This window comes from Lygodium microphyllum, chromosome 27, assembly GCF_053477565.2.
Source record: "Lygodium microphyllum isolate KBCC chromosome 27, Lygodium_microphyllum_v1.1.10, whole genome shotgun sequence".
Classification (NCBI taxonomy): Eukaryota; Viridiplantae; Streptophyta; class Polypodiopsida; order Schizaeales; family Lygodiaceae; genus Lygodium; species Lygodium microphyllum.
In genome coordinates this window covers 79997058-80022145 of record NC_141161.1, presented here as the reverse complement: position 1 = coordinate 80022145, position 25088 = coordinate 79997058, and the positions used below count along the sequence as shown (strand labels likewise).

The 25088-nt window shown below is 39.2% G+C and overlaps 1 protein-coding gene across 7 annotated transcripts in view; it reads right to left on the bottom strand.

Moving 5' to 3' along the window:
- Positions 1 to 25088, bottom strand: part of CDC48B (cell division cycle 48B) — a 205885-nt gene that overhangs the window by 139383 nt on the left and 41414 nt on the right. For 6 of the 7 annotated variants that reach the window (XR_015689157.1, XR_015689158.1, XM_087669709.1 and 3 more), the window contains 3 exons: positions 1647 to 1796; positions 380 to 484; positions 137 to 266 (listed from right to left, as the gene is read on the bottom strand). Coding sequence is in view for 5 of the 7 variants with exons in the window: in XM_087669709.1 (XP_087525835.1) it covers positions 137 to 266; positions 380 to 484; positions 1647 to 1796 (385 nt within the window). In the remaining 2 variants the exon portion in view is untranslated. The remainder of the gene's footprint in view (positions 1 to 136; positions 267 to 379; positions 485 to 1646; positions 1797 to 25088) is intronic. The other variant, XM_087669708.1, reaches the window with a different exon arrangement.

Below are 25088 nucleotides of genomic sequence, written 5' to 3'. Positions count from 1 at the left end.
TTCTAATCCCAGCTGTTTGTCTTGATAAAATTGAACAGGACAATTTTCTTTCCAGTAGGGACAACAGAGGGATAGTATGCAAAAATGCATGTATATGTTTGTACTTTTGTTATACACTGTATAGCAATTCATGTACCTGTAGTATGGCCAAGCGTTCCTCTGCAGTAGGGGCTGTGATCTCTATTTCTCTGTCAAATCGACCAGGTCGACGGAGAGCTGGATCGATCGCATTGATTCTACATTTGTTATGCATTTCAAATATAAGACTGTAACAATGCAGCATGCATGAAATACTTACAAAAGGGGCAGGTACATGTATCATGAGAAACAAAGAATATGGCATAAGACAATGACAGTACTTCAAAAAGTTCCAGTGGACCTGTTAGTAGCTGCCAGTACCACAACTCGTGATGGACCAGTAGACAGCTTTTTGTTGTCCATCAAGGTTAGAAGTTGTGCAACCAACCTTGCTTCATGCTGGCGTCTAAAATAAAGACACATAAAATGTATAGCATCATTCATCTAACAATTGCAACAAATGTGTCCAATCCATAGCAGGCATAAGATCCCAAACACATGCACGGGTCATAAGAAAACAGTATCAACGTTTTAAGTTCCAAATCTTCAATTTAAATGTAAGAATGATTAAGGAAATCCAAGGCTTGTAAGTAGAATTCACAAAGGCCAACATGGCTTCAACCCAGTGCAAAAAATCAGACTTAGTTTTGCTCTAATGACTTATGAGTTACACAAGCAACCCAATGATGATCTCAGCCTTCTTGAAACTTTTTGGGATCTCAATTAAAAGATTTTACTAGCGATAAAGGATGCTTGGAGAAAGGAAGAAACAAAGATACAAAGAGAGAAACGAGAGAACATTAGCATTCCAGGAGTTCCTAAAGGTCAAACACCTATCGATGCATCTCTGAATGCAAGAGTCAGGCACCTCAGGGGTCTATTACCCTGTGGTCGATCTTTTAGTAGCCTCAGTGCATTATGTAAGCATAGTTACTCCTATACTCATCTGAATATATACTTCTAGGGCAACATAAAAAGAAGTGTCTACGGCATGCACAGATAAAGTTCCCCAACATCATAGCCTTAACTTGCCTATGAGAACTTCCAGGCCATAAGACACCACTGTTCATGGCTTCATAATAGGAAATACAGAAGAAAAGTGAAGAGGGCCAAAACTTAATAATGGTGGGAAATGTATTCTTCATACATTCTACAAGCCATGATATGCAAAGTTTAGCTATGTCTATAATGGTGAATGAGAGTATCTTTATTGGCCCTTTCTATCTTCCCAATAAATTATCACACTAATATGTATGTTTAGTGGCAAGTGAGTGTGAGTATGTGCTGGTAAGGTTTTAAAATAATATCTTCCTAAAAACGACCAAGGGTTGTACTGTGACCATTCTTCGGCCCATGCAAATGCTCTGAAAATAATGCTATGAACATCATATGTCTCATGTAGTACATAGCTGACAACTAAGTGTACAGTACAGAACTATACCTTTCTTATTTTGCATTTTCAATTCACATAACCTATATTACTTCTTACTACATGCATCTTTTTTGTAGAATGTAAATGGCACAAGGTTGCAAAAATATCAAACATAATCGTCATTATGGAAACCTACCTAGAATTCCTGCGCGGGCATAAAGCATCAATCTCATCAATAAAAATTACAGCTGGCTTTCCCTTTAAAGCTTCGGACGAGGCATCTGCAAAAGCTTCTCGCAGAAGCCTTTCACTTTCTCCTGCATATGCCTTATGTATTGAACCTGCACTGGACACGTAAGATCACCAAAACAGATCACTAAATCTCCACTTTGCATATTAAAAAGCTTTCAAGGTCTGCTATTTTTACAGGACATGGACAAACAGATTCATGTCTACACATACAAAAAGACAACTCATCTCACGAGTAGGAAATCAGGACAGCATGTTGCAGACCATGTCTTGCATGAAGAACACAGAATCAGTATCCGCAAGATGCAATTGATTTCTGTATTGCAAACAGTGTAGCACAGGCTTAAGGACATCATGCATGTGGAACAGAGAATGAGGAGCTCACTTGTGGAACAAGATACTTTAATGTGTCTAGAGATGCCCCCAATTGGCCCATGTAATCAGCCAGGAGTTGGTTGGTCAGGCTACTACAAAGTTAGCACCTATGTCAAATTTTCAGAGACCCCATTGAAAATCTGTGGAGGAAATGCCTGTGTGAACCACCTCTTAGAATCTCTAAAAGAAGTTATAAATTACCACACTACTTGGATGGCAATAGCTGCATTGGTCACCAGTGAAAGCTGCTCTGATACCACCATTGGCCTAGGTGTAGAGTAATTACACAATTAATCGATAAAGAATGAAAGATAATGAGAGAATTAATCAATGTGCAATGATAGCCAATGTACGAATGAAGGAATGGAAGTACAACACTCAAATGAACAAAATGAATAATGCCACACTTCCTATGCTAGGGTTGCACAAAGTGTATTATTATGGAAAAACTTAACCCTAAATAGCTTAACCATCATAAGGAACCCTAACCCTGGTGTCACAGGGTCCTAGAGCTTTAGGGGTAACAACTATTTTAATAACAATATAAATACCAAGAGAGCCTAGTGTTGAGCTAACATAAGCATTACATGCTGAATTAGCCACTTAAATAGCCCTAAAAAATGCTTAATTAATCAACACCCTAAAATGCTGCGTTGTTCGAGGGAGTTTTAAAACGGTGCACGGTACAAGGTCCCGAAACTTTCTATAAATAGAAAGACTGCGCTCCATTCAGTCTCAATCTCGGTTTTGCAGGTTTCAGGAGTTGTATCTCTGCTACCCACACCCCATTCACGGAGGATATCTCAGTCAGAGCTTCCCCTTGCTGTCTATTACCATCTGGCGCCTGATTCCAGCCTCCATCTCCTCCATCCAGCTGTCACCTGCTGATCCAGACACTCCCACATTTGTGTTTGCTGCCAAGAATTCATCCCCAGCTGGAGGCGACTACTATTGTGCTGCATTTACACTATCTGGGTGCACAGGAGGATATCACCATCACTCATGCACTGTCACGTCATCATCTATTGGCTGCGTTTGGATTTTTCTCTCTCCACTGCCTATCACCTTGCTCCTAGTGGCTGCATTTGCACTCCTCTTCAGTCGCCCAATTTTTCTCTCTCCTCAGGTGCTTGTGTTTTTAGTCTTTCTCTCCTCACTACCTATCTACATCAAATCCAGCTTCCACAACTCCATTTGCTTGTGTTTGACTCTTGGAGGCTGCCTTTGCTACGAATCAGAATCCATCAGGAGTACGACACACTCTCCCACTCAGCACCTCTATCTCTATCCTCAAGACTCAAGAGTTTGGAGTATAGTTCTTATTCTTGCACGATTTATTTATCGCATCAGCATTGTATATTCAGTATTCAGTCATTCAGATAATGTTGTGTTCATTGTCTTGGAGTTCCCCTAACCCTAACTGTGTTCTTTTGAGCTTATGCTTTGTCGCACGCTTTCATTATGTTTCTGCGTTAGGGTATTTCTTCACATGGTATTAGAGCAAGGTTTTCTTCCACAAAAACTAGGCGTTTGATTTGAAAGCCTTTCATCGGAAGCAAGAACAACAAGAGGGCAAGATGACTTAGAACACATTTCACCACATCATCATCATGCTCCCGAGCCTAGTACTTCAAGGCACCCGATGGAGTGGGCTTCACAACCTGCTCCTCCATCCAACATGACCGAACTACCAAGGAGTCCACAAACCATACGAGATCTCTCAAGCTGAATATGATCTCATCCTCATGTATCGAGCGACAGCAGATTGAAGGTAAATTTAGGTTTTCCCCTTTAGATTCAATACACCAGTCTAATGATTTTGCTGGAAGAATAGAGGTTCCACAAAGGACTAATCACCCTGACATGGAAACTGGCATGAAGTACAAACCATTTTCATATTTGCCACCATCATCCCCATCCTTATCTCTTTTTATCTTTTCCATACACTTCTCCACCCTCATTCATTCCTATGGCAAGTACGCATGCTACTACTCCTCAATCTTATGATTTTACTTCCTGTTTTCCGCAAGATATTGGTGATGCTCAGATGAATGAACTCTTCATTCCGAGTATTGGTTCATAAGCCTTGAAGAGGACAAATTTTTTGTTTTGAACTCAAGAAAAGCTAAGGAAAAGTTGCAAGAATCTATGGTACGTGCTCCTTTTTTTTTCCGGTTTTACATCTCATGGTCAATATGATTTTGGCACTTCATCTATTTCTCCATTTACATTTAATGGACAAAAGAAACCTAACACATTTCCCACAACAAATCAAATGACAAATCCATTTAATCTCCTACCCATCCCACCCACTAGTTCCATTGCACCCTCCTTTTAGCCTCCGTAAGTGCACCATACATGTCTTCTCACATCACACCAAGGGGTCCACACTTAGGCACACTTTTTAGGACCTCATCTTTTCCCCAATGGTGTGGTGCCTCCATGATGGAGGCCTATCCTCCCATCCATTCACTTTCAGGTTTTCAAGGCTTGGGAATGCCACCCAGCCACCATCGAGTATGGATCAGTTGGTACCATAGTTTGCCTCCATGGCATTACCTAGTGGGCCTTCTGGTCATTTTGTTGTGCCCCAACCAATCTTTGAGCAAGGGTTATGTGTCCTCATGATAAGACTTGTTTTAACAGATCCAACTTCACTACTTGGTCAAACCTGATGAGACATGTCCTTGACTCACAAAACCTATGGAATCTTGTGCGCAGAGGTTGGAACCCAATCTAATTCCACACTTATTCCATACAAAGTTATCCGCTCACGGAAGGCTCCGAGTTTCTATAGGAGCATGGTATTTCACGCCAACTTACCTCCACCGACTCCCCTTCACAGAATGGAGTCATAGAGCATAGAAACCGGACCATCAACAACAAGGCATACTCTATGCTATTTGCAAAAGGGCTCCCTAAGCGCCTTTGGATCGAAGCTGTTAAGACTTCAGTGTACATCCTCAACCAATGCTTCACTGCGCTTATTCCTCAGAGCACTTCGAATGAGGCATTCTTTGACTCTCGACCTGTAGTTTCCCACTTTAGAGTCTTTGGAAGTCGTGCTTACATGCATACGCATGATGACAAAATAGACAAGCTCACTTCTCAACACTGTCTCTTGATTTTTGTAGTATACTCCTCCAAAGCAAAAGCCTATCATTTGTTCAATCCTCGAGCAAACAAGGCGATCGTTAGAAGAGATGTAGTGTTTGATGAGAGGGACAAAGTGCAATCTTTTGTACCAAATTCTGTGCCCTCTCCTCACATTGTTCCTTCTGAGATAATGCCTTGTGAGCCGGGTCTACTACCTGCTCTTAACCCACCCGCACATTTTTCACAACCTAGGCCACTTGTGCGAGACCTGTTACCTCACTGGTACCAACAAATCGTGGTGGCTTTGGAGATCCTTCCATCTTATTCCACTCCGAAGGGCCCTAGAAGATCTACCCGACTTGCATCTCAAGCTTTATTTGCATTGCTATTTAGACTAATTACATTGCACATCCTAAGCCAAATACTTAGCAAGAGGCTCTTCACTGCCCCTAATGGTGAGAAGTCATGGAAAAGAAGCTAGAGAATATTAACCAAAATGAGGTGTGGACCTTGGTGGATCATCCAAGCCACAAGAAAGTCGTTGAGACAAAGTGGACTTTTAGAACTAAGCTAAAAGTTTATGGGACTTTAAACAAGTACAAGGCTTGTTTTGTGGTGCAAGGATTTCGACAAAAGCAAAGTATTGACTATGAAGAGACCTTTGCTCCTACTACTACGCGGTTAACATCATTTTGTTTGTTGATTGCACTCACCGCTCACTACGGTTGGCCAATTTATCAAATAAACGTCAAAAGTACCTGTCTAAACGGTTATTTGAAGGAAAAATTCTTGGATTTTCTTCTACTGACTAAAAAGATAAGGCCTTTCGCTTGCGGAAAGCTCCTTACGAGGATGAAGCAATCACCACGGTCTTGGTTCCAGAGGACGAATGAGTTCCTTAGGACTCACGAATACCATTCTACCCCTTATGACCCAAACTTGTATGTTCATACTACTTCAAAGGGAGTAACCTATATCCTATTGTACCTAGATGATTTGCTTATCACCAGCTCCGATTCTACTGTCATAGCAGAAATGAAGGCCTAGCTTTGCTCTACTTTTGAGATGATAGATCTTGATTTGTTGTCTTATTTTAGGAATGGAGGTAGTTCGATCTGGGGGTAGTATTTTTGTGTCACAACAAAAGTACGCTCTTCAATTAGTGGACTAGTATTGCACAGATTAGATACTACTTGTGGCCACACCTCTTGATCCCACTTTCCATAGTGCTAAGGATACCCTTTGATCCCACTTTCCATCATTCTAAGGATACCCTTGCTCAGCCCTTCAACAAGCACACTTACAGGTCTATGGTAGGGAAGCTTCTTTGATTGATTCACACTAGGCCACATTTAGCTTACTCATTTAGTTTGCTTAGTCTAAATTTCACTACATCTAGAATGTCACATTCAATTGCATATTTTCGTGTTTTAAAATATTTACAATGTACATATTCTTATGGCGTAACTTATGGATTTGGTTTATGTTTGCACAGGTACACTCACTTTGACTAGGCAGGAGATTCTAACACGCGGCGGTGGTTATCTCTTTACCTTGGGCATAGTACCCATCTATTGGGCTAGCCATAAGTAGGAGACGGTGGCAACTTCCACAGCCAAGATTGCTTATCGGGCTCTTTTTTATGGTACCACAAAGGCTTATCTACTTGAGGAGCTTACTGACAGCTTTATACTTTCTATGCAACTCTCCCATCATTGTCTACTATGACGATCAAAGTGCCATTGCCCTTGCAGACAATCCAATCATTACACTATGAACGCGGCATGTGGGGGATCCACTTCCACTTTACCACAAAGTGGTTGAGCTAGGCATCATACGCCTAGAGTACATATTACCCAAAATTGGCTTGGGTACACCCATCTCTACTTCTTCAAATTGACAAGGAGAGCATGCTCTCGCCTTATCTATTGGATGTGTTTAGTGTTTTCTCTCTTCACCACTTGTCGTTTGGCTCCTGGTAACTGCGTTTACACTTCTCTTCTATCGCCCAGTTTTTCTCTCTCCTCAGGTATGCGTTTTTAACCCTCTCTCTCTCTCTCTCTCTGCCTGTCTACATCAGATCTAGCTTTCATAACTGTGTTTGCTGGTGCTTGATTCTCGGAGGCTGCCTTAGCTGCATTTCGAGATCTGTTAAGAGTACAACACGCTCTTCCGCTCAACATCTCTGCCTTAGCTCTCAAGAAATTAGAGTTCGGGATACAATTTTCATTCCTGCACGGTTTGTTTGCTACATGAGCATTATATATTCAATATTCAGTCATTCATTCAAATTCCACTATATTCATTGTCTCTAAGTTACCCTAACCCTAAATGTATTCTTCTGAGTTTATGTTTTGTCATACACTTCCATTTATGTTTCTATATTAGGGTATTTCTTCACACCTGGAATATGAATCAAAGGAAATTAATGTGAAGCCTAAGATGGCCTACATGTCACACTCCAATACCTCCCTCAGTCCACTCCCATGGGAGTCATTGACTATTGAACAACTCTGCCTTTAAGCACTCTGTACAAACATCCATTCATTTACAGCAATCATTCATTTCCTTCCAAGTTACCTTGTTCTCTATTTTGTGTTTTTTCCATTTTGTCTAAGTTATGGTGTTTTAGTCATTTGGTGATTAAAACACATTAAGTGAGACCGAAGGCCTGTAGGTGAGGAGCAAGATAAGATGTTACTCAAGTTCAAGAAGACTTTAGTTTGCTGATGTGGACAGCCACCAGTGCTGGATGCCAACTCCGGGAAGCAAGATGATGATGAAGATGACCTCTTGAAACCAGCCTTCCTTCCGTGGATGGGTGGTAAATCCCTGATTACAACTTAATTACAGCAGCAAACAATAAATGCAAATCTGAAAATACAAATTTACATACTGATCTTGGACGATGCACACCAAATTGACCCCAAAATTCACACCCCTTTCCATATTTCTTTAGCTTTATTAAAGAAGAAGTTGATTTACAATAGGATTCTCCGAATCCCCTTCGCAATCCAAACTCCCCTTGTTGTGCAAAGTGTACAAGCAAGTCTTCAATCTGATTTGCCCCTTGATTCGCGCACTTAATTGGCCTTCATCCCTTCATAGATGATGCAAATGCCCCCAAATTCAATGGCTGGCTAGTCCTCCACCTAAATTTAGCTGGAATTCACCTTCGGCCCCAAAAAATCCAAGTCTTGGAGCTTCCAATTTCTGACACGCTTCTCGAGGCTGCTGCTAAACCCTAATTTCTACTGTAAATTAGGGTTTACAGCAAAGAAATTTGAAATTTCTCAGCCATTGGTGATCTCAATGCTGCAATATTTGAAGCAAGGCTGCAAAAAGGCTCGAAGATGAGAGAGAATGCTGTGGAGAGAGAAAATTCAGACTTTCTTTGCGAACAACTAAAGAAAATCTATCATTTACTGCCGCTACCCTGTCTCAACAGCTTGTAGATGCAAAGGACTGAAAAAAATCAATCATTTAATGCTGCTACCCTGTCTCAATAGCCTATACATGTTGTCACCTAGTGTTGATTGGTCTCCTCCTGCCCTTGGCTGTCTCAGAAGGTCCTCCAATGGCTGCAAATTAGACCAGTAGCATCTCCTCCCTCTCTCTTGCAAACTGAATACACTCAAAATGCCTCTCTCTAGCCTCTAAAGACGTTTTTCAGTCTTGCATGGGCATTTTTGACAAGTGGCAACTTTCCCAAATGGTTTTCCAAGCATTATCCATAATTAAATATTAATTCTCAGTGTTTAAATACAGAAAATTAATCTAATAATTATATCAATGCATTGAAAAATAATCTGACTAGCCAATAATTAAATTGGCTAGACAACTTCCATTCCTGAGTGTCCCTGTGCCATCTCTCACCATCAGATTGGCGTTAGGTACCATTAAACGCCACTTCTCTAGTGTGAGCCACTGTAGTGGCTCTGGTGACCTTTCATATCAGACACACCTCTTGGAAGGGGTATCCACAACCAAATATGGATTATTATGAGTGATTATTGAGTATTGCAGTGATGAGATGATGTATTATTGATTGAGAGAGAAAGAGAGAGTCAGAGATAGCCAATTCTCTGCAACATAATGTATCTATCTATGAGAGATTATGAAAGAAAACTATGAAGACAATGAAGATGGATCATATGTGATTTCTTTCCATTAACACAATATTAGTGAGTTTGGGAATCTCCCAATTCCCATTTTTTGAATACTTAAAAGGTGGCACTCGGATAACATGCCCATAAGTTTCTCAAAACCATATGATATGACCTATTATTTGAAAGTGCTTCAAAAATAAAATCTATTGAGTTATAGAGCACTCGATTTGAAGTTATTGTATTCAAGTTATAATAAATCCAAATATTTGACCATGTGTCCCAAACTTATGGAAAATTTCCATATTCCCCAATATGGTGTTCATTTAAAAGTGGATGGGTGGTAAATTCTTGATTACAAATTAATGATAGCAGCAAACAATAAATGCAAATCTGAAAATACAAATTTACCTACTGATCTTGGACGATGCATACTCGATTGGCCCCAAGATCGGCGCCCCTTTCCGTATTTCTTTAGCTTTATTGAAGAATAAGTTGATTTACAATGGGATTCTCCCAATCCCCTTCGCAATCCAAACTCCCCTTGCTGTGCAAAGTGACCAACAAGTCTTCAATCTGATTTGCCCCTTGATTCGCACACTTAATTGGCCTTCACCCACTTCATAGACGATGCAAATTTCCCAAATTCAATGGCTGGCTAGTCCTCCACTTGAATTTAGCTGGAATTCACCTTCAGCTCCGAAAAATCCAAGTCTTGGAGCTTCCAATTTCTGGCACGCTTTCCGAGGCTGCTGCTAAACCCTAATTTTTGTTGTAAAGTAGGATTTATAGTAGAGCAATCTGAAATTTCTCAGCCTCTGGTGATCTCAATGCTGCAATCTTTGGAGCAAGGCTGTAGAAAGGCTGGGAGATGAGAGAGAATGCTAAGGAGATAGAAAATTCAAACTTTCTTCACGAAGAATGGAAGAAAATCTGTCATTTATTGTTGTTGCCTTGTCTCAACAGCTTGTAGATGCAAAAAACTGAAGAAAATTAGTCATTTTCTGTTGTTGCCCTGTCTCAACAGCTTGTAGAGGCTGTCATCTACTGTTAGTTGGTCTTCTCCTACTTTAGCTGCCTCAGAAGGTCCTCCAATGGCTGCAAATCACACCAGCAGCATCTCCTCCCTCTCTCTTGCAGACTGAATATACTAAAAATGCCTCTCTCCAATCGTTAAAGATATTTTTCAGTCTTGCATGGGCATTTTTTATAAGTCGTAGCCTTTCCAAAAGGTTTTTTCAACATTATCCATAATTAAATATTAATTTTCAGTCTTTAAATACTGAAAATTAATCTGATAATTATTTGGATGCCTTGAAAAATAATCTGACTGGCCAATAATTAAATTGGCTAGGCAGCTTCCATTCCTAAGTGTCTCTACGTCATCTTTCACCATCAGATTGGCATTACATACCATTAAACGCCACTTCTCTAATGTCACTAGCTGACACTTATGGCCAAATGAATGATGTAGGCCATTAACTGGCACCAGATACCACCAAATACCTATGTGGCATAACTTATAGCAACTTTTCCCTTTGACATCTTGTGATTTCCTCGAGTCCTGGGCTCGTAAATTTACTCTAACCCCAATTACACCTCACATGTGCAACATTTACCTGACCGTGTGATGCACATATATGTCCTCATGAGACCTCTACCATGCATGGAATTATTGCTGAATGAAGAAGCTTGCTGCAAAGGGTCTAGGAGCCGCAAAACACATGCAATGATAATAATGAAGGACTCCAAGAAAGAGGAGCTGTTGGGCAGCCAGTTTATGAGTAAACACAGCCAGTCTAGTGATGCTAGCAAATGCAGCTTCTTCCTGTCCACTACAATGCGGGGTTTGAGTACAGCAGAATGAAAGTGGACGGCTGTCTAACAACTGTTGTAGTAGGAATACTGATGTGACAGCTCCTGTAGACCTCCTGAACAGCAAAATGCAAGGGCTGTAGATCCAACAATCAAGTCGCCATAATCAGGATTGATGTCACTGAGGGAAGGGTTGCCAAGCTGAGAGAGCCTCATGGGCAGCAGAAGAAGAGGGGTGATTTGATCTGAATGGAAATATGGGGAAGAATAATTGAAGTGACTGGAGAGTGACCATAATGCCCCCCATAACCCCTATTTATAGGGATTTTGGTGCATGTGTCCTACCATGTGAAATAATACCAATAAATTCATATAACACCCTTTCGAGGTTGTAAATGAAAACCAAAATTGAGAATCAATACACTATATTTAATTGTTAATGCATGTAATGATTTTGGTTGCTCAATGTCATAGGGATGTGAAATTTTGAGATGCTTTAATCTTGCAAATAATTTGATTAAGCTATTAATCAAATGTGTAAGGTTGTTTAGCACATGCGAAGCACATTGCAGTTATTTCATGATAACCAACCAAGGACCCTAAGGATCCAATTTGTGTCAAAGGCAAAAGTTATGATAAGTTATGCCAATTGGACTTTGGGGGTCGGTGTTAGTTTTGACCCTAGGATAGTTGTTTGGCCAATAAGTGTTAGTGGTGACACTAGGGACTAGCATTAATTAATGGCAATCTAAGAGTCAATAGAGGTTAAGGACCACTCCAAGTTGCAAATGGCCTAGCCAATTTAATTATGAATGAACATTTAATTTTGGGCAACGTCAAAAGAGCTGAAAATAATTTTCAAATTTAATTAATTTTAAAAAATAATTAAATTGCTAAATAATACTAGAAAATGGGTTTAGAAGGATGCCACTTGGCACAAATGCCCATGCAAGACTGAAAAAACGTTTTTTGGGGGCTAGAGAGGGAGATTCAATTCATTGAGCCTGCAAGAGAGAGGAAGGAGATGTTGCTGGTCTGAACTGCAGCCATTGGAGGATCATCTCAGGCAACTAGGGACAAGAGAAGACCAAATTGGAGTTGGCAATAGCAATTCTTGCCTTCCAAAAGCTAGCAACAACAAATTAGGGCTCGCAATAGAAATTTGGGGCCTCTTGAGCAACTAGCAACAACATTAAATGCTATCTATTATAAGCAACAATCAGATATCAAGCTTTCTCACATGAAAATCAAAAATTTCTCTCTCTTATGGCACTCTCTCACCTTCTCCTACTTGTGCTCAGTCATTCTCAGCATTTCTCAACCATTTGGATCAAATCTTGAACCAAATTTAGTGGACAATAGAGAGATCTCTGCTATAAATCCTAAATTTTTAAAGAAATTAGGATTTGGCATCCACCTTGGAACCCATGCCAACAGAATGAGGCATCATACACCGAATTCATCACCTGAAATTTGTGTAATTGTCACGAAATTCAAATGCCAGTCCATTCATTGTAAATTGGGGTAGCATTTAGCCAATTTGTGATTCGAGTTACACAAGTCTTGGGTGAAAGTCAAAGGGAAAATGGCCTAAATCATTTGCTAATTGTTATTATAGCAAGGGGCTTTTGAAACAGCTAAGGAGATTGTGGAATCTCAGCTTGTCCTCATTCCATTAGCAATCAAAGTTAAAGAAATACCGAAAGGGATGCGAGCTTTGGAACCAACAAGGTGTCCAATGTCCAACATTACTAAGGTAAATTATACATTTCAATTTATGTTTATTTGCAAATTGTTGCAATGAAGTGCTTAATCAGGGGATTACCACCCTATCCGAGAGGAAGGCTGGTTTCATGGTTTCATTGCCAGAATACCACTCAATCCCTTGATTTAGTGGATCCAAGGTACCTGATTGCAAGCCAAAGCTTTGTGCTAGTGCTACTTTTTGCTCTCAACAAAGAAATTACAGCAATATGTCTTCACACAGTGAGATGTAATCAAGTAATGTTGGTGTCCCTCAACATGAACATTTACATGGAAATGAAGAAAATGCAATGCCTGATCTTGGACAAGGCTTAGACAATGGACAGGATACTGAAAATGTTGTTGCTAGGCAACATATAGGACCTTCAAGGCATAAGGAGACTAATGACAATCAAAGTGAAGAAGAATGATGATCAATTTAAGAATTGGATGAGGACTACAATAAATCTCTTTGTCGAATTGGCAAAGAATCCTCAGTTCACCCAATTTTTTAATGCTCTGAAGAAGGACACCAATGGCAAGAAGAAGAAGTCATCTTCTACACCTTCGGGACAGTAAGGTGCATCCAAGGAAATGCCAAAGCCTTCACTTGAAGCTCCCAAAGATGTTAATAAAGCAAAACAATTGGCATTTATGGGGCAAGGAATGCAAATGCAAGGCCATCATGGAAGTGCCAATCCAATGGATTTTGGACAATTGGGCATGCATGCCATGATGGGGCAGCCAAGATACTTTGATGAAAGCACGATTTTTCATGCTATGGTTGGATAAGAACAGCATTCAAGAATTTATGGCACAAATCCCTATGATATTTTACAGCCAATGCATGGTATGCAAGGCCCAATGTATTTGGGTATGGCTGGAAATGCGCAAAACCCTATGTATGGCAGCATTGGCTTGATGCCTCAGGCTCAAAGTAGCATGTTTGATAATGCATTTGTGCCCGTGAATGCTTATGGGTCTCAAGAAATAAATGCCGTTTATGCAAATGCTCTATTTGGTGTTGGTTTTGATGTAAATTCAATGAATGCACCCTTTTTAGAATAGCCAATGTATGACAACTTGACACCCAAAGGGGTAACAAAAGACTGATGAGGGTGGAAAAGTAGTGAAGTTTGAGTCCTTTAGCGTTACACAAGATAGACCGAAAGCTTTGACTTTCATTTAGTAGTTTGATGCAGCCTATTCAAGGGGAAACTCCACTGAGTCCTCAAAGATTAATAAGGCAAACACTTTTTTAAAAGGAAATGCATTGCAGTAGTGGTCCACTCTTTTGATGAAAGGTAAAGCACCGTCAACATGGATACAATTCAAGCAAATGTTTGTATCGAATTGGTTGACAAGTACCTTTGAGGTGGACTTTATGACAACTTGGAATAAGCTAGATACTAAGGAATGTAAAAATTCGGAGCAATACAATAAGAAGTTTTGGAATGCATTGCTACCCGTCACTTCTTATTGGCCCATACCCCTTCATGAGCAAGTGGAAAAATATATTTGTGGGTTGCCCAAAGAAATAAGGGGATTTTACATTGAATCCACCATGTCTAGCATATCTCAACTCATAGAAACTACTACTATAGCAAATGCTTTGCTGCATGGGAAGGATTCAAGCTTTTTTGAGAATGAGAACAAGCTGAAAAAAAAGTTGTTAGGGCTGAGAAAAGGGACAAATCTGAAAATCAGCCCAAAAAGAGACCAAAACAACAAAGAAAGGGTTCAAAAACATTGGCAAAACATAGGGAATTGATGGTTGCAAATAAATGTTTTATTTGTAAATAGCAAGGTCACATTGCAAGAGACTATCCCAAATGGTGGCAAGCTAGAAAATCAAAAAATCAAGGAGATCCTAAGGGAAAGAAGCCCAAAACATCACTAGGATTGGTGCCGAAGTTGTTAGTGATTAGGCCACTGATGATGCATCATGCTACTGAGTTGTGCAGAGCATGGGGCAAAATTAGAGATCAGCATATATTGATTTTCTTTGATAACGATGCACGAGCCAACTTCATCTCTGTTGACATGGCAGCCCATCCACGCATCAAAGAGGATAAGATGGGACATGTAGGAAAAGTTGAAATGGCATGTAAAGGCCATGCAGAGCCTGTTACACCACTCATTGGAAGCTTCGGTTGCATATACAGGGATATATGGACAACAAAGAGTTCTTCATTGCTCCACTTGAGGGTTGTGAGGTATTGCTTGGTATATCATGGTGTCACCATATATATATAGTGATTGGTTCTCGTGCAAAAGAGATCACTATTCAACATAAGGGAAAGACACTCACACTTCATGTAAAATTGAAATGTGAATCCATCCCTATTGTATCTATAGCTGTCATTCTAAAGTAATGAAAAACCATCTTTCAACATACTTGGTTTTTACTAAGGATAAAGATGATAGTGAGAATTTTGGAAATATACCTAAGATAGAGAAGGATCCCATGTCATTTCCGAAAATGTATACTGATTCCTTCTCTCAATCACTTCCAGGGTAGCTACCACTTGAAAGGCCAAAAGATCGTGGCATAAATCTTATCCCTCGAAGTAGCCTTCCTAATAAGCCACCCTACAAAGTCAATGCAACCCAAGAGGAAAAGATTATGAGTCAAGTGAATGAATTGTTAGAAAAAGGGTTTATTCAACCTGGCTCATCTTCTTTTTGTTCTCCAATGCTTTTAGTGCAAAAAATGATGATTCATTGTGTGCATTGATTATCGTGATTTAAATAAGATCACAGTAAAGATTCACTTTCCAATTCCTCGGATCGATGATGTTATGGATAGATTATAGAGGGCAGCCATATTCAACAGTATAGATTTAAAAAGTGGGTATCATCAGATACACATTAGATAGGAGGATGTGTCTAACATAGCTTTCAGAACATCTTTTGGCCTATATCAGTTTCTTGTCATGGATTTTGGGCTTACAAATGCTCCTACCACTTTTAATCAGATAATGGATCGCATTTTCAAGCCACATAGAGAATTTGTGGCCACTTTCTTTGATGACATGATTGTCTATTCAAAGAACGAGGTAGTCCATAGAAGACACTTGAACATTTGTATTCAATGAACTGCGTGAGCATAGGCTGGTTATCAATGACAAGAAAAGTAAATTCTTTTTGCATGAAATCCACTTTTTAGAGATTATTGTATCGGCTCATGGTATTCACATGGAGCCTACAAAGGTTGAGGCAATGTAATCATGACCACCTTTGAGACATGTGCATGAGATCCGCAACTTCTTGGATTTATGTTCTTACTACAAGAAGTATGTACACGGGTTTGTTAAAATTGCATCTCCATTGCATACTTTGTAGAAAAAGAATGTGCCATTTAGATGGACAACAATGGAAATTTCAGCATTTGAAAAGTTGAAGAAAAAGATGACTTCAAATCTTGTGCTTGTGTTGCCTAATCTAAGAAAGTCATTCATGGTTCAAAGTGATACATATGGTAACAGCACTGGGACTGTTCTTATGCAGGATGGCAGAGTTGTGGCTTATAAGAGCCAAATTCTCCACAGTGCCAAAACGAATTTGCAAGTCTATAAGAAGGAGATCTTGGCTGTAATTCATGCACTGCCTACATGGAAACATTATTTGTTGGGAACTGATATTATAGTGCAAGCAGACTATTAAACTTTGAGGTACTTTCTAATGAAGACAAAGTTGACAGAGAAGCATATAAGATGGACAAATTTTCTCTCTATGTTTCATTTTTAGATTGTACATATTGATGGTAAAGAGGATGTTGTGGTTGATGCACTGTCAGAAAAGCCACAAATTTCAGCCGTTAATATGGTTTATTACACTGAGTTGGGATGCCATGAAAGAGCAAAATGTTGCTCATTCGGACTTTGCAAATGTTTATGATCGGCTTTGCAATGGCCAAAGGCATGAGCACTTTGTGCTAAGAGATGGATTTCTAATTATGCATGGACGACAATGTATCACAGAGCAATTAAGGTCTAGAGTTACTGCTGAAATTCATGCTCTTCCGTATGCAGGACACAAAGATATTGATGCTACTGTCAAGGTAGTGGAGCATTTCTTTTATTGGCTAGCTTTGAGGCATGATGTAGAACAGTTTGTTAAGACATGCATCGTATACCAAAAGGTAAAGCATGATAGGCAAAATATGTCAGGTTTGTTGCATCCCTTGCCTATTCCAGATAGGCTTTGGCAGAGTATTGCAATGGATTTTATTTTTGAGCTTCCTAGGATACCTACAAGAAATGATGGAAGATTAACTATCATTTGCAAGTTTAGCAAACAAGCCCATTTCATTCTGGTAAGAAAGAAAATAAAGACTGATTATATGGCAAGATTAATTTTACAACACATCTTTAAGTATCATGGTATGCTAGAGTCAATCATCAGTGATCGAGACCCTCGATTGACCAGTTTATTTTGGAAGGGATTGTTTGAGAATATGGGTACCACGCTGAACTTCTCATCATTCTTCCTATCCGCAGACAGATGTTCAACCTGTTCCACAGTGTTAGATCTTTTAAGGTGCTATGTTTCAATCCACAAGACACAGTGGGAGCAGCATTTGCCCTTGGTTGAGTTTGCTTACAACAACACAGTGCATAGTTCCACTGGCAAAGCTCCATTTGAGGTGGTTGAGGGTGGCAAGAAGATACCACCTATCTTGCAAACTAAGGCTAAGATCTTTGAGACTAATTGTTATGTAGAAAACTTGGATGTAGCCTATGCAAAGCCAAAGTATGCACTTCAAAGATCACAAGAAAAGCAAAAGAAGACAATTGATCGCTATACACTTGCTTTGCCATTTGCTAAAGGCGATTATGTATTGCTGCATTTTGAAAGGGCAAGGCTAAAAAAGATAAAAGGAAGAGAGAGACTGTATCCAAAGTTAAGTATGAGATACTATGGACTCTTCCAGGTGTTGGAAAAGATCAATGATGTGGCATATCGGCTGAAATTACCTCCACATTTGCAAATACACAATGCCTTTCATGTGAGTTTATTGAGGCCTTTTCGTGGTGATGTGCCAGAGAATACGTCTACTGAAAGTTAGCCTAAGGTTAAGAAGTTGGATAAGATTTTGATACCCGAGCTGATTTTAGCACATAAGAAAATAAAGGTCAAAGATAAAGTTTCCAGGAGATACTTGGTGAAATTTTAGATTTATTCACCAATGGATACCAAATATATGGAAGAGGATGACTTGGCAAACCATCCTCAGTTGTTGAGGCTTTACCTAGATGTCTTTCAATTAGAGTCAACTTCAATTCGAGCTCCATTAGGTTTAGCAGAGCATGGATCTAGAGCATTACCTAATGCTCAAGGGAGAGGTAGCACTTCCACTTTGCCAGTTGTACACAGCTCTCGTATGTAGTGGATCTCGAATATATTCAACATGCATCCAATGTACTATGCTGACAATATGTTTGCCATGAGGTCACTATGTAGTGTACTAATCACTATAAGATGTATGCGAATGAGCATGAGCTTCACTTGGGCACTAAAACTATACTTTTATGCCAGTTTATGATCAATTTGGCATGAGTTTTTGCCTCAATTTTGAGACAAAAATTATTATCAATTTCAGCTCAATTTTTAATCAATTTGAGAACTGTTTATGGCCAATTTTGGGATCAGTTTTGCATTGGTTACTAATCAGTTTTTGCAATTAGTTTGTGATCAGTTTTCAAATCAACAGGTGATCAATTTATGATCAAATTATGCTAAATCTTCAATGATTTACAACTGGTTCCATGGACAACAGTATATTAGTATATGCCATTGATAATTTCAACCATGGTTTATGCCAAAACTATACTTTACTATGGTTGTAAAGTCAGAATAGTTGAGAAACATGAGTTATGCATGCATCCAATGGGTTTTTTGCAACAGTTCTCAACTGTATTTCAAATTTATATCATGTTTATACTCATTGGAAATTTCAGTAAGGTTTGGGCATGTAGCATGGTTGGACAACAGTGGCCAATGTTGTGACTATGATGCCTTAAGGGAATTGAAATTCCAATGTAGTATGCTTCTCCTTTGGCACATGCAAAGCAATCGAGGATGATTGCAGGGATTTCAAGGGAGAGGTCTGTCATGGAAACATGAAAGAGTTGCTAAATTTAATCTTGCTAATAACATTTGATTAATAACCAAGGTTGTTTAGCACATGTGATGCACATGGCAATTATTTCATGATAGCCAACCAAGGTCCCCGAGGATGTAGTGGGTATCAAAGGCAAAAGTTATGATAAGTTATGCCGACTGGGCTTTGGGGGTCAATTGGAGTCAATATTGACCCTAGGACAATTATTTGGCAAATAAGTATCAGTGGTGACACTAGGGACTAGCATTAATTAATTAATTAATGTCAATCTAAAGATCAACAGAGGTTGGGGACCACTCCAAGTTGCAAATGGCCTAGCCAATTCAATTATGAATGGATGCATTTAATTTTGGGCAAGGTCAAAAGGACTGAAATTAATTTTCAGATTTATTTAATTTTGACAATTAATTAAATGGCTAAATAATGCTAGAAAATGGGTCTAGAAAGCTATCACTTGGCAAAAATGCCCGTGCAAGACCAAAACAAACATTTTTGGGACTAGAGAGAGGGATTCAATTCATTAAGCCTACAAGAGAAAGGAAGGAGATATTGTTGGTCTGATCTACAGTCACTGGAGGATCAGTTGAGATAGCCAAGGGCAAGAGAAGACCAAATTGGAGCCGGCGACAGCAATTCTTGCCTTCCCAAGACTTGGCAATAGCAATTTGGGGCCTCCCCAGCAGCTAGCGATAGCATTAAATGTCGTCTAGTAAAGGCAGCGATCAAATTTCAAGCTTTTCTTACGTGAAAATCAAAATTTTCTCTCTCCTCGCATTCTCTCACCTTCTCTAGCTTGTGCTCAGTCATTCTCAGCACTTCTCAACCATTTGGATTAGATCTCAGTCAAATTTGGTGGACAGTAAAGAAGTCTCTGTTGTAAAACCTAAATTTCTATAGAAATTAGGATTTGACAACCATCTCGAGACCCATGCCAACAAGAGAAGGCATTATACACTGAATCCAGCACCTGAAAATTGTATAATTGTCAAGCAATTCAAATGCCTATCCATTCATTGTGAATTGGGGCAACATGTGGCCAGTTTATGGTTCTAGTTATGCAAGTCTTGGGTGAAAAATCAAGGGGCAAATGGCCCAAATCTCTTGTTGATTATTATTACAAGAAGGAGCTTTTGAAATAGCTAAGGAGATTGTGGAATCTCAGCGTGTACTCGTTCCATTAGCAATCAAAGTTAAAGGATTACCGAAAGGGGCGCCTCCTCCAGGACCTCAACCATATCCCATCCTTCATCCAAGCCCCCCTCTCACTGATTTCCTTGGCAACCCGCGATATATATATATATATATATATATATATATATATATATAGAGAGAGAGAGAGAGAGAGAGAGATTCTCTACCCATGTATGGCTTCTAAATGTATAGAAAATATAACAGTAGGATCCCCATTTAAGGACAATTATATGGCTTATTATTGACAATAGGGGAATACACATAATCCAATAAAGGAGATAAGTCTACAAGGTGATAACTAAGGGTGCCTTGAAAGCTCCACCCCAATTCTATATCCATGCTAGTGAGAATGCAAATGCATGCGTGATTCTGGGCCCCAAGAGAGAGGACACTATCCTTGTCTCTATACTAGCCAAAATGCAAAGGTGCAACCACCAAGTCATGGCTAAAACATCTAAGATTCAAATATAAGTAATATCTATAGATCCTAGGGATCGAAGTTGAAAATGAGAGAAGTACACCAAGGCTCATGGCCAAGACATACGCCAAGGTTCAAATATAGGTAATACCTTTAGCAATATATTCAACTCGTGTGAGTCTGGGTTATGCCTGACATTACTAGGGTATTGAGGCATTTTATTTTGATCATCTTGATGATTATTTAGGCATTTATTACTCACTAACCAGTATTAAATGTTGGCCAACCTACTGCCATTTATGGCACTATTTTGGCCTATATATTCTGGTACTCCCTCCTTGGTCAATCATTCATCACCTTAGACCTATAGGTTCTATTGGAGAGAGGAAGCCAGTACCAATGCCTACATAGCCAATGACTCACTATGGTATGCAACTGTCTCAAGTTTGGAATATGGATTCCATTTCCCAAGCATTCTTTAGAGTTCTTGTCAAACTCAGACTCAGAAGATGAAGAAGACTCGAGGAAAGCAGCCCGATACCAAAATGAGCACGAGATCCGTTTCACCTCCCAGCCTTGCCTAATTCATTGCTGGCCAGACTCATCGTGATCCGATTGCCAGCCGTCAAACCTTGGTGAGTCCTACTATTCTTGGACTCTCTTAAATGCTAGGCTCCCCTAAACCCCGTTCGGGCGCCCAAGACCCCGGACGGTCATGCGTCGTGCATGTTTCCCTTAATTTACCTTATAAATATAACATTTCCTTCCCCTTAAGAATCGGTTTCGTCCTCGAAAACGATATTTGGAAAGTCTAACTGTAAATTGGGAAACCTTTTCTTTAAAGTACTTACTCGCTTCCATGTTGAGCTTTCTTCTGAACAATCTTTCCACTTAACCAAACATTCTTGATAAATAGTATTCCTTGTTCGTCTATTACAAACATTTAATATTCTTTCTGGTTCATGTGGATTAGATTGGTCATTTAATAGCTCCTCAATGTTATCATTTAAGATTAGATTATCCAAATCACCCAGCTTCTTCCTTAACTTACTTACATGAAAAACTGGATGTATTTTACTACCAGCAGATAGTTGGAGCTTGTAAGCCAGTTCTCCCACCTTTTTAAGTATTATCAAAGGATCACAATACCTTGGTGAAAGCTTTGGACATTGTCCCTTTTTCATAGTTTTAGTTTGTTCAGGCACCTTAAGATAGACCAATTCTTCTTCTTCAAAGGAGATGTCTCTTCGGTGAGGATCTGCATATGCTCTAGCTCGATTTTGAGCTTTTTTAATATTTTCTTGAGCAAATTTTAACATACTATTCATATCCTCCAAAAAATCTTTAGCTGCCTGAACCTTTTCCTTAGGACTGCATAAGGAGCTCTGGGATGAAATCCATACATTAACATAAATGGACTATATCCAATGGAAAAGTGCTTGGCACTATTGTATGCAAACTCTGCTATCGGTAGATACTCTTCTCAATTAGTTTGCCTTTTACTTACATATGCCCTAAGCATATCTTCAAGGATTTGGTTAAGCCTTTCAGTTTGCCCATCAGTTTGCGGGTGATCCGCCGTACTCATGCTAAGTTTAGTATCCAACTTCCTAAATACCGCACACCAAAATTGACTATCAAATTTTCTATCCCGATCAAAAACTAGGCCATACAATCGGTATATGTTCTCTACGAACAATCTAGCCAATTCTGGTGTTTTAACATCAGTTAAAGTTGGAATGAACCTAGCCATTTTGGTTAACCTATCCACAATCACCCACATAGAGTCGTGCCCCCTCTGTGTTCTGGATAAAGCAACAATAAAATCCATGGAGATACTCTCCCATTTTCCCGAAGGAATCTCTAGTGGATGGAGAAGTCCTCCCATTTTCAATCTTTCAGCTTTATTAACCTGGCATTTGTTACATTTGACCACATAGTCAAGGACGTCCTTATTCATTCCAGGCCAATAGAACTGCCTTTTAATAAGACTATATGTCTTATTAACTCATGGATGTCCCGCGCTAGGGGTATCATGACACTCAAAGAGTATCTGGCGCCTTATTTTTGTATCTTTCGGGACACATACCCTACCCTTGTAGAGTAAATAACCATTATCAATGGTAAAATTCTTCCACTTGAATCCGGTTTGAGCAACCCCTAATGCTCCATTTCCTTGTTGAACATCCTCAGATATTCCTTCCTCAGTAGAAGCACTTTCATTTGGATCCCCATTTTTTATTGCTTCCCATATGTTGGAATATGCCGGATCAACCTGGCATTTCCCTTTTAAAGATTCAAGCAAGTTGAAAGTGAACTGAGTAAAACTCAATTCATTAATGATGGGCATTCTGCTGAGTGCATCAGCTACTATATTATACTTTCCTTTTCTATATCATATCTCATTGTCGAACTCTTGGAGGAGTTCGGCCCATCTAGCTTTACGCCCGTGTAAATCCGGTTGATCATTAAGCCACTTAATGCTTTCATGATCCGATAAAATCAAAAGTTTGGCACCGTACAAATAGTGCCTCCATTTCTTCACTGCATGTACTATTGCATATAGCTCCCTCTCATAAACAGAATAATTCTGTTTTGCACGGTCTAATTTCTTACTTTCAAAAGCAACTGGTCGACCTTCTTGTAATAAGACCGCGCCTATCGCCTTATCATTGACATCAGCTTCAACCACAAATGGTTTATTGGGATCCACAATTAATAGTACTGGAGCTGTAGCAATAGCTAACTTAAGTTTTTGAAAACTTTCATTTTGGTCTATTCCCCAATTAAAGCTCTTTCCTTTCCCTTTAAGTTGGTCTGTCATTGGAACAGCTATTTTGGTATAATCTCGAATAAATCTACGATAAAATCCAGATAAACCTAGGAAGATCTGCAGCTCTTCCAGGTTCCTTGGAGATGGCCATTCAATAATTGCCTTTACTTTTTCTAGATCCATGTTGATTCCCTCTTTCGATATAATATGCCCCAAATATTTGACCTCTTGTGCAAAGAATTCACATTTAGTTTTCTTCGCATAAAGGGAATGTGTTCTTAACAGTTGAAATACTAATTGTAAGTGTTCCAAATGTTCTTCTCTTGATTTACTAAAGATCAAGAAATCATCCAAGAAGACTACTACAAAATGTCCTAGATAGGGCCGTAAAACATTATTCATCAACTTCATAAAGGTAGCTGGTGCATTAGTGAGGCCAAAAGGCATCAACAAAAAATCATAATGCCCGTATCTAGTACGAAATGCTGTCTTAGGAACATCTTATACCAAATTCTTACTTGGTGATAGCCTGATCTTAAATCTATCTTTGTGAAGAATTTTGCCCCTTGTAATTGATCAAAAAGATCTTCCATTCTAGGCATAGGAAATTTATTCTTCACGGTTATTTTATTAAGTGCTCTATAGTCAATACAAAGTCGCATAGATCCATCTTTTTTCTTTACTAATAAAATTGGCAAAGCCCAAGGTAAATTATTGGGTTGAATAAACCCTTTATCAAGGTAATCCTTAATTTGTCTTCCAACTTCTTGGTGCTGCGTTTCACTTAACTTATAAGGTGGTTTAGAAATAGGGTGAGTATCCTTATTTGTGTCAATTCGGTGATTTATATCACCCCTATCTGGTGGAAGGCCACTTGGTAAATCAGAAGGAAACACATCTTTAAATTCATCTAACAAACTGCTTAATTCATTATTTACATTCAACTCACAAACATAAGAAAATTGTTGCTTTGTATTATAGAAAGTAAAAGTGTTTTGTACAGGAAGAGACCATAACATATATACCTCACAAACTTCCTTCTTTATCAGCTTCTGAACCTCAATAGAACACAGCAAAGGATGATCAGATACTTCATGTTCACCTTGAATAACAAAAGTCTTACCATCCCTTTCAAATTCCAGTGTATTATAATGATAGCTACGTTTTAAGGATGGTTCCAATCCCCATAGCCACTCCCTCCCTAGAGCAATATCAGCTCTTTCCATGTTCATGATTTGGAAATCAAGTTTATCTTTATATCCTTGAATCTCAATTTCCAAATTGGATACCATTGTATCCCATATTTTATTATCTTGACCTTGCATCATACGAACAACATATTGATGCCCACTCTTTTGTTGGGGAAGTTGCAATTTTTTGACAAGTGCATAATTTATAAAATTATGTGTAGCAGAGTCATCAATCATGACTCTAACCCTCTTTCCAGCTATCAATCCATGCACTCTAACTAAATCATGTGGGCCAAAGGTAGACTGCCACATAGAAGTTGACATACAACACTTGTGTTGTACATCCATGTGCAAGACCTTTAAAGATTTATACCTTTCGTGCCCCTTTAATTCTAAGGTTTGCACTACATGGATTTGTTTTTCTTTTCCCTTGCCCTTGTCCTTATCCTTTCCTTTGTCTTCCCCATTTTTCCTTTGAGGGAATTTCCAAGTAGCATGGTTAGGGGGATAGACAATTGAAACACAGCTTTTCTTTTTTGGCCTTATCAAAGTCAT